The sequence below is a fragment of the Lottia gigantea genome (assembly GCF_000327385.1).
Source record: "Lottia gigantea unplaced genomic scaffold LOTGIsca_23, whole genome shotgun sequence".
NCBI lineage: Eukaryota > Metazoa > Mollusca > Gastropoda > Lottiidae > Lottia > Lottia gigantea.
In genome coordinates this window covers 2,335,388-2,346,215 of record NW_008708645.1, presented here as the reverse complement: position 1 = coordinate 2,346,215, position 10,828 = coordinate 2,335,388, and the positions used below count along the sequence as shown (strand labels likewise).

Below are 10,828 nucleotides of genomic sequence, written 5' to 3'. Positions count from 1 at the left end.
CTAACATGATGATAATTTACTGTCAAATAGTGTGGACTAACATGATGATAATTTACTGGTCAAATAGTGTGGACTAACATGATGATAATTTACTGTCAAATAGTGTGGACTAACATGATAATTTACTGTCAAATAGTGTGGACTAACATGATGACAATTTACTGTCGAATAGTGTGGACTAACATGATGATAATTTACTGTCAAATAGTGTGGACTAACATGATGACAATTTACTGTCAAATAGTGTGGACTAACATGATAACAATTTACTGTCAAAAGTGTGGACTAACATGATAACAATTTACTGTCAAATAGTGTGGACTAAGATGATGACAATTTACTGTCAAATAGTGTGGACTAACATGATAACAATTTACTGTCAAATAGGTGGACTAACATGATGATAATTTACTGTCAAATAGTGTGGACTAACATGATGATAATTTACTGTCAAATAGTGTGGACTAAGATGATGATAATTTACTGTCAAATCGTTTGGACTAACATGATAACAATTTACTGTCAAATAGTGTGGACTAACATGATGACAATTCACTGTCAAATCGATTGGACTAACATGATGACAATTTCTCTTACCTGCCATAACAATTCACTAAGAACAGTGGAAGAAAAGTGTGGATTTTCCCAACAAGAGTATTTTAATAACTTAGTAGTTTCTTCAGTATTATTACACTCTTCTATTAGTTTTTTAACATAAGATGTACGACTAAATAACATCTCTTCTACTGGTTTAGGTATAGATAGTTGTAAACCAGATATATCACCATGAGGATTAGTTAGTGGCACTTGACCCTGGAAAATATCATGAAACAATTTGGAATTCTAACCAAACTACATTGTTAATACAATCATAAAAATGTTTGAAAAATTAATGAAATTGGGTCTTGAATATATGTAGTTTGCAAAAGTACTAGAAATGAAAGAAAACCGCACAATATCTCAAATTAGGAATTTCTTTATCTATTATCTTGTATGTCTTTTCTAACATATATGACTTTTTAACACGACTTGACACACATGGATTTGAAGGCTCAAATTTCGACGGTGAGCTGCAAACACTATTACTGATTAGCTAAGCTAAAAAGTTCCTGTTTCTGAGACTGAGATACGCTTGGTCAAACAGATGACCAACCTGTCCCTTAAAGCTAAATACTATTATTAATAGTAACTTACCGATACTGAAGACTGGCAGCGATGAGAAATATCACAACATCGTACTAAATGTGAGACAACAGAATAGAGTTTTCCTAATTCAGCATACTGATATTTAATAGGGGGTCCAGGTCCCTCATCTAATGCTACAGCCATAAAAAACGTTGGTACTTGTAGCTTGATTAATTCTTGTTTCTAAAACAGAAGATAAAGAATGAAAGTGGCCTTATAACCCGAAAGGAATTATTATTTTTATAATGATAAAGAATGAAACAACCATTTCTTACAAGGCTAACAACCAAAGCTATGGTGGATTCTGTTTTTCAGCAATGAGCTTTGTCAGACAGAGGTAGACAGAACTAATGATTGAAGATGACTAATTCAAGGTTGCCAGAATAAACAAAACTGAGCATGGTAAGGCATCCTGAAAAAGTTCATGAAGAAATTTCTCTAAGGGTTACCCCACTCTCCATCCATGATCTGAAGGATTTTATCATCTTTTTCAAAACTTGACCTGATTGCATTAATCTATGCAAACCAATGAAAAATGTCCATGCTTATGAATATCCCAGAATTATAAACTAAGATTTGATTGAACAGAGCATTTGATTAGTTGAATATGTTAGTAGTCTTGAACCTAAGGTGCTTAACAATTTGCTCAGATCATGATCTTTGATTAAAAACATCGACTTCTTCAGACTGATACATTTTTTCTTCAAAAGAAAAGTCTCTTACCTCTTGTATACCTAGATTTAAATTTAAAAACATTAAGAAGAGATGGAAATATTGTTGTAAATGGCGACCATGTTCAGAAACTTCTTTACGTAATAAAGATAAAACAGCTAGTAATAGATGATCACATAAAGTAGCATTAGGATCAGCTGGTTGACCTTGAACTGAAATTAAATACCAGTACATCATCACGACTTGTCTTGAAAACAAGTAACGCAGTTGTCAGTTACAGATTATGTACTAATTACAGATTTCTCTAAATATACGATAAGATATGAAACATGTATATCACTGGGTTGGTGTGAGATAAAAAATTCTGTTGTCTTTGCAGTCAGTTATGGCTTTCATTGCAGCGCTTTCAGAAGTTAACAAATAGTAACCTTTACCATAGACATCAAAACAGCATTAGCATTTGCCTCATTTATGGCCCTGTATTTAATACTAGATAGAAAGCAGCTGTCTGAGCGTTTATCAAAAGGGCTTTCTACGCCAAAGGTCAGTACCAATTTCAGGAGCATTTCATGTTCCACAAATGATTAATACAATTTTTGTCAATGAGGTAAAAAAAAAATTTTCTGCCAGCACAGCAAATGCTAAGAAATCTAAGGTATATCATCATGAAATGTTTGTAGAAGATCATACTGTAAAGAGATCATGTTACTTACCATATAAACCTTGTACTAATGGTGGAGGACAAGGGCCATCTTGTAAAGAAAGATGAGCTAATATCACAATTATCTTGGCAAACACATGTCGTACCTAGAATAAGTAAGTCAACATCTTAATTTTCAGCCTAGTGTGCTTTACTCTTTCATCAAAATGATAGTCAAGAACATACTAAGAGAGCATGATATGTGCCATGAAGAACAATCAGATTCGAATTCTAAAAGAAATGTTTTTATGGTACCAGTACATTGATTTCAGTGACTTATTAAGAAGGGGGAGGGGGGGAGGAGGGCATGATGTAATGCAGAAAAGCAGATAGTAACCTCTGAGCTAGGACACTCTAATAAATATTCAGCAAACCGTGACGGTTGTGCAAATAAAATATGATTAGCAAACCAGTTGCGAACCACTTTGCTACACCGGAAATGGATATGTAATGCATCATACCAGTCACCAGCAGGACCTCTGTAAATATAATATATATAAACTTAGTACAAACAACACTGATAACTTGGTAAATTAAAAAAAAAAAAAAAAAAAGTTAGTCTGCAACTAGAATCAACTCTTGGTAGGGGCATAAAGCTATTTTATGAAATATGTACCTGTAGTCTTTTGGTGTCTTTTTTTTGTGCACATTTTCGGCATGTATTCATCGTGAAATATAACCCCTTTTAATGAATTATTTCAAAGCAATTCAGGAAATTTTCACATGCTTAATGAAATCTTACAGTGTGATTTTCTTAATATTTTTTAATATTTGTTCATAAGTTAAAATATTGAGTAGTTGTATTCATATTCAGTTAATAAATTACCTTATTGTTTTTTTGGTATGAAAGCCAGCATTAAATAAAAATTTGGAGGCCAGCTCCACACTAATTCTAGCTATATTTTCAGATTCTGGAGTCTGTAAAAAAAAAAAAAAAATTATTTAATGAATAATTATTAATGAATAAATGAATACAAATAAATCAGTAGATGTAATATTTGTTAGCAAGTTTTTCAAGTCACTATCATGTTCACAGAGTAGATATAGCAATGCAAAATCTATTTCAATTTTTAACTCCTATATAGAGTAAGAAAGAGCATATTTGACAAATACATTTAAGGCATTCATAGCACAGAGAGCAAGTTATTCTTTACGCTTTAAGCTAATTCTATTATAACTTTTGCATAATTGCATAAAAGAGAGCTATTCAGTTCAGTCTGGAACTTTCTAACTATAGAAATGAAATGAATGGAGTTTTACTTCCTACTTTTCTACACCATGTGGGCTAATGAAGACGGGCAACGCCATGCAAGGTGCAATGAGGGAAATTTTGCCAGGACAGCCGCATTAGCCTGCTCTTTTTTCGATTTTCAACTGTCAAGGGGATCTTTAACGTGCACAGCCTTTAACACACGGGGCCTCGGTTTATTGTCCCATCCAAACGACTATACACTTTTTCCATGTCACCCCCTCTTACCTGCATCACTGACAGGGGGAAACTGGGTTGAAAAATCCGAGGGTATTATCTCGACCTATGCCAGGATTGATCCTGGACCTTCAGGTTAGCGAGCAAGCGTCTAACTCACTGAGCCACCGAGCTCCTAACTATAGGATCCAAAAATAAAGATGAGGCATAGAAGAAAGCACCATTCTTATATGCCAATTATAAAACAAACCTATATAGGTAGTATTTGTAAAGAAAATTCAATAATACTTACCAGTTTATCAGAATAAGCCTGTGCTAATATTAAATGGTTACAGATAGTTAATTTCTTAATAAACTGGAAATATTCAACAGAGAAGTGGATTTTTTCATGCATAAACAATATATTCTGTTTTCGTACATGACTTTCTATGGCCTTTGGCATTTTCACTGGGTTGATTGGATTATTGCTGGTACCTACAACATAATGGATTATGCATTAGTATTTAATCAACAAGTCCAATAATGATGTTAAGCAAGCATTTAGACCTTTGATTTAGTCTAATAAAAATATCAATTGGGCTACAGAAATGCTCTTTCAGTAACCTGTTGGATTTTCATCTGTAAAGCAATTGAAAGCTATGTAAGAAAGATTCTGATACCTTGGACAGTGCTTGTGGGAGAAAACCTCTTCTGTTGTTTCTTTCAGAACTGCTTTTTGGAACCCAAAGTATAATTTGAACAACACAAAATATACAATTATTGTATGTACTTACTTATCGACATTTTTTCTATTTCTTTAATTATATCTTTATTTTCTACACTAGATTCTGATATACCTTCATAAAATAATATATAGGCATTCCACCATCTTTTCTGACGTCTAAAGGCAGATCTAAACAATCAAACAACATAGGTAATTTGATATATAAAATACGCATGTTTCAAAGATAAAAAATGTACAAATAATTTGGTTTAATACATGTTATAAATACACAGGATGACCTTGGGCTTTGTATTCAGAAATTCACTGATTTTAGTGTTCCAATCTGATTGGTCAATCACTAAAATCAATTTTGAAACAAGTGTTATTATCCAATCAGATTAATGTATTACTTTAAGGCTAGATTCGATATAAGGCCTGGTAATAATTTCTCAGTCAAAGCTATTATTTTCCACTGTGTAAGCATTTTAATGTTGATTTGATACTGATTTTAATGCATTTTGACAGAATAACAGCAAATCCGAAAATCAATGATACAAAATCAATAATAAATATATATATATTCAATTATAAATGTAGTTAATGCTGGAACCCTCAGCTGTTTTAAAATACTAATAAAGAGATTAAAATTACATACCTTTTTAACATGTGATCATAAACTTCTCCTAAATATTCTCCACCAAAACATTGATTTTTCATCTCCTACAATTTCATTATTAAAATATTAGGAAATCCCAACAAAAACTTATAAAAGATAAAAAATTTAAACAATGGTTAACAATAATTTGCTATATATACTTGTTCTGAACTGATATTTGCTTATATAGCAGCATTAGCTTCTGTGATAAATATCTTAAATTAACTTGTCAATTCCAGTCTACTATCAGTATAAATAAAAAATAGCCAAAGACATTAAAATAACTTAACTGACCTCATCATCATCCATCTTACATTCTGTTACATCCCCATCATCAAATTTATACCATTTAGCACTAGTATCATTCGGACTTCTATAATATAATAGATTCAAAATAAACAGTTAATCCTTCAACATTACCCCTAGAACAACCTTACAATCAGCACAATAAGTATTTAGTCAGTAATTCTAGGCACTTTGACCTAAACAAGTAGAGTGATAGATACCCTATATGCAAATCAGAAAATCCATCTAATGAATGGACATCATGGAGGAACTCTGCATCCAATGATTCTTTTATTCAACAAACTCACCAACTTCTTTGCAATAAATTTAGAATATTTCACACGAGGTCTGAAAAATGCAAAATCTCATAAAAGTTCATACCATAAAAGCCCTATAAGAATTCTCATTTCAAAATCATTGTTAATTTTAGCAAAGACTTACTTGTGTAATATATAGGAATAATAATGACCACCACTAGCTTGACCACTATGGACAACAACACCTATTAATCTATATTTAGTATTCTGTTCTTTCTCTTCACATTCATCATCAATGATCTCTCCTTCTATCTTAGCTAAACCTTGTACAGTATAGGGTTCCATATCAAATTCACGGGGAAATTCAAAATAATCATTGAATTTAATTGCACATTCCCTGGAAAAAAAGAATAGGAAATCTTAAAAAACAAGCACCAGGTTGTGTTCAAGAGCCTTTTTCCAGGGTTCCATATGACTAGATGTTGTAATGATGGAATACCAACTGGACAAACCAAGTGACATCAGATATTCGAGAAGGGTAAGCAGGTCTTGCAAGCATCACTTAACAGTCCTAATTTAGTTTAATTCAAGTTTTTAGACTTAGATTCTAACAGGTTAAAGAATAGTTTCTATCTCGCCCTAAACCATCAATGGCATATAATAAATATACCAAATAAATAACAGTAGTTATATGTACACCATAAGCTACTTTGCGAAGACTCCAACATTAATGGGCTAGAATAGACATGCGTTCACTGTGGAAAAAAAACAAAAAAACTTGCAGTGCCACCGATTTACTTACAAGTACAAGTTAATACATCAATAAGCTTACCTCTCCCAATCATAGTCAAAACGTTTTAATTGAATTGCTAAAACTTTGGGTAACTTTCTTATCACAAGTCTTTTTACTGTATCAACCTGAAAAGAGAAGGAGATAAAAAAACTTAGTCAAAAGAGACAGACATAGACCCAGTGCAACATTTTAGAGTAGAAGTTCTTTTCATAAAGGCTCAATAAAATACAAAGATAGTGGGACACACACAAATACATCCAATTGGACATTAGTTTGCCAGCATGGGTGCTTGTTAGAATTTCACATGAGGGAACACTCCAAAAACAGCTGAGTGAAAATTTTCAATGACTAAGAGAAACCAGATCACTTAACTACTTGCTAAACTAATTCCTACCAACTATAAAAATCTTATCTTACCTTTTTATTGCATTTCTCACAATAGTAAGCATTGCCTGCCTCTAATAAATCTCCTTTCACATACTGTTCTAATGATTCAAATAGGTTTTGATGGTTTCGTATATCTACATTTAATGTTGTAAATGCTTCTTCTCTTTGATATCTGAAATAAAAACATAAGATAAACATTCAAATATCTCATAACTACAAAATATTACTCACAATTTGAAAAGCATTGAAATCATTTCACTGTTTATTAGAGGTAAAAGCTAATATGCACTAGTCAACCTATTGATAAGAGCTCATCTTATACTCTGGACACATTTTGGTTATAAAATCCTCATCAGGACAGTTAATTTAGAAAGGCAAGTTAAAATTCCAAAATCATTTCTTGCTGCTCATAATTCAACCAACAAACTCATTATAAAGGATTTGAGAGAAACCATATAAGTGAATGCAGAGCACTGGAAAGAGTCTAGACCTAGCTTTGGTATACTGGCCATTGACACAAACTTTTTTCATACCTAGCAAAGATTTTACTCCAATTTGAAGCAGCTATTACAGGTGCACAACTCATTGTATCAAAGAAAAAAATATATAGAGGCAAGGTGAATTAAGAATTTGAGTAAACACTACGCTGAACATGAGAAATATTTTGTGGTTGTTTGGTCGTAAAACATGCAATATTCTACAGTAGCCCTGTTTACACATTTTTTCTGAAATCCATATGGATCTGAAGGATATTTTTTCCAGAGAAAAACCTTCTACTAACCTATGAGGACAGTCTTTACAGATTTTCTGATCAGCAAAAGACCCTCCCAGTATATCTGACATGACTGTAGGTTGATTTAAGGCTTTCAATGATTCATCTAAACTATCAACTAAACTATTAAAAAATTCTAGAGCATCATGTTGTTCTCTTAGATTTACTGGTTCACCCCATAGTCTGAAATAAACAATTACAGAATGTTATGTCAACAATACTGTTCCTGGGTTCATAACACAGGTTCATAAAAATCATATGAACTCGTAGCACAGGTGAATAAATATGCAAATTTTGTCATGTATTCATGGTATTCTTAATTTGATAGAACCTTTCACTCGACCTAATGTAATTTATAAAATAGAGAAAATCTGAGATCCAGTAGATAACCAGAGACCAGCTGATAAAAAAGGACCTTGACTTACTTGAAATGTTTCCAGAAGCCACGAGGAACAAAATACTGTAATTTACTAGCAGCTAAATGACCAAAAATATATTGTATTTGTTTTAAAACACCCATATCATAATCTTTTCTTTCTTCTTCTCTTGTTCCTTTTTCTTCTTCTTTCTTTTCTTCTTCTCCAAGATCTATATTAGTCTGAAATATATAAACCATTTTTTATCTAGTCGTACTCTTTATCTGGTTCTTATCTATAATACAACATTTTGCTTGCAGCAGGTCTTTTTTAGCAGCAAATTCGAATTGTCCAGAGCACTTTATCCAGAATTTTTAAGTGTGTACCAAAAATGGAGTAATATTTGCACTTGGTCAAGTTATTAACAGCATAACATGGCAAGTTGCATAGACTAATAAATCTATCATCAACAGGTGTATGTTCAAAATTAACGAAGGGATAACCTTACCTCACACTCATTTTTATCATCATTAGAATCATCTTCAAAATCATCAGCAGCTCCTTCTACAGCTAATATACCAATACGTACAGGTTCTATCATAAATATCTATAATATCAAAGGTAAGAAAAGGTCATCAGAGTTCACTGTCACAATGCCACCATATTAGGTCAATATCTTTACGAAGGTATGTGAAATGGTATGTTTTTTATGTGCTTCTCTGCTCATATTCCTGGTCTAGGACAGCCATCCAAGTGCATTATGTGGTGTATTTGGTATAATAAGGCACAAGCCTACTCTTTAAGTTTTCCAAATGTCAAAGGATCTAAAACCTGCAAAGCCAGTGGACCAACCCATCTGAACAAAAACAAAGGGGAAAAACAAAACTATGCTGGGATCTAGCACAAGACCTTTGGTAATTAACCCACCCTGGCTTCTAATCTAGAAGGACAGCAGGATGTAGGAAATATACATGTAGCTATACCTGTTGTAACACAGAATTCATATAACATGTTGCTCCAGCATTTTTCAATCCAACAAAACCTTTTGGTGGTCTGGGTCCAACTGGTGGAAGATACTCCCATTCTGTTAGTGCAGCATCATCTAATAAAAGAGAATAGTAAAATAGAAGTGTTAATAACATAGATATCTTTCTTCATGCCAGCCCCTCTTACCTGCATCACTGACAAGGAAACTGGGTTGTAAATCCTAAGGTATTATCTCAACCTATGCCGGGATTGAACGCTGGACATTCAGGTTAGTGAGACTTCTTACTGAGCCACCGCGGCTCCGTGAAGTGTCGAGAGGCAAGACTCATAATTCCTGTCATTGAGCCCAACAAACTGTACAAAGCTCTTATAGAACATAAAAATTTGTCGAAACCATGTTGGTTGTAGGATCCAAAGTTGAACAGCCTTAGAGAGTCTGGTGAATTTGAGTAACACTCTTTTCCATCATCCAGAAATATAAATGCCAAAATGTTTGGCTGAGGGCCATCTATAATAACCGAAGTTAAGCAAAATTGCTGGTATAGGTCCTATACTTACTTGTATAGTACATTTCAATAATAACAGATGATAGGTATTTCAGATTGGCTAAACAACCAGTACATAAAGCTACTAATAAATCATAAGCTGCTACTACTGTATGTGGTGAAGAACACACTGGTATAGCTTCTTCTGCAGGGAATTCACCAGTCTCAGAATTACAATGTAACATTATCTTAGATGCTGGAAATATAAAATCTTCCACCAGTTCCTGAAACAATTTGAATATTTAACTACTTTCAATTTGTCTGCAATGGTTAAGGGTCATTGAAAACGATAAAAACCCACGCAGTGTGCAATCAGGGAAAACTTGCAAGGACAGTAACATAAGTGTACTCTTTTAAGATTCTCAATTGTCGAAGAATATTCACTTGAACAGTTTGTAGATAGCTTAACAACAACACGCTTTTCGATGCCAGCCCCTCCCACGTGCATCACTGAGGGGCAAAACAAGATTGACAATTTTAAAGATATCATATAGACCTACGCCATGATTACAAACCCCATTACCAAGGTTAGATAGCCATAAAGCCCTGGAATTCATTATTCTATATCATCATCAAATTTAATCAATCTTGTCATGGGTGTAAAAGAACTCTTATCAAAGTCATTAAAATACCTTGATGAGATTATCTCCACCATTCTCTGAACCTATTTTATGTTTTTTCTCAGTAGGTTGAAATGATAACAGCTCTTTAGTTATACCCAGATGTCCTTCTAATAGAGCTTCTTCAACTTGTAATTCTCCTGATGATTGCATCTGTGTCTGGAATACAATTTCCGAACATTCTATCATAATTGTTTATCAGAGTGTCCACGGTCAGATACAGCCCGGGTAAATCAGGCATTCATGGTAAATGAAAACAAAAGAAATGGAGTTTTATGGTGTTATACTTTTTTGCACGTGTTTGGGCTAGTGAGGACAAGTAAAAGCCATTCAGTGTCCAATGAGGGAAATTTTGCCAGGAGAACAGCATAAGCCATTTTTTTGTTTCCAACTGTCAAGGGATGTTTAATGTTCAGAACCTGTAACACACAAGGTCTTGGTTTATTGTCCCATCGGACTGATCAGACTTTTTCCATGTCAGTCCC

The 10,828-nt window shown here is 33.4% G+C and overlaps 1 protein-coding gene across 1 annotated transcript in view; it reads right to left on the bottom strand.

Moving 5' to 3' along the window:
- The window catches only part of LOTGIDRAFT_214699 (hypothetical protein), a gene marked incomplete at its 3' end in the record, with an annotated part of 32,937 nt that overhangs the window by 2,035 nt on the left and 20,074 nt on the right, over positions 1–10,828 (bottom strand). Inside the window, exons 31-50 of the mRNA XM_009055013.1 lie at positions 10,356–10,502; positions 9,737–9,947; positions 9,175–9,293; positions 8,700–8,798; positions 8,261–8,433; positions 7,845–8,018; positions 7,094–7,235; positions 6,716–6,801; positions 6,068–6,280; positions 5,636–5,711; positions 5,342–5,406; positions 4,753–4,875; positions 4,276–4,450; positions 3,384–3,475; positions 2,895–3,036; positions 2,580–2,664; positions 1,909–2,063; positions 1,195–1,368; positions 598–813; positions 180–285 (exon numbers count right to left, since the gene is read on the bottom strand). Of these exons, the coding sequence (XP_009053261.1) occupies positions 180–285; positions 598–813; positions 1,195–1,368; positions 1,909–2,063; positions 2,580–2,664; positions 2,895–3,036; positions 3,384–3,475; positions 4,276–4,450; positions 4,753–4,875; positions 5,342–5,406; positions 5,636–5,711; positions 6,068–6,280; positions 6,716–6,801; positions 7,094–7,235; positions 7,845–8,018; positions 8,261–8,433; positions 8,700–8,798; positions 9,175–9,293; positions 9,737–9,947; positions 10,356–10,502 (2,773 nt within the window). The remainder of the gene's footprint in view (positions 1–179; positions 286–597; positions 814–1,194; positions 1,369–1,908; positions 2,064–2,579; positions 2,665–2,894; positions 3,037–3,383; positions 3,476–4,275; positions 4,451–4,752; positions 4,876–5,341; positions 5,407–5,635; positions 5,712–6,067; positions 6,281–6,715; positions 6,802–7,093; positions 7,236–7,844; positions 8,019–8,260; positions 8,434–8,699; positions 8,799–9,174; positions 9,294–9,736; positions 9,948–10,355; positions 10,503–10,828) is intronic.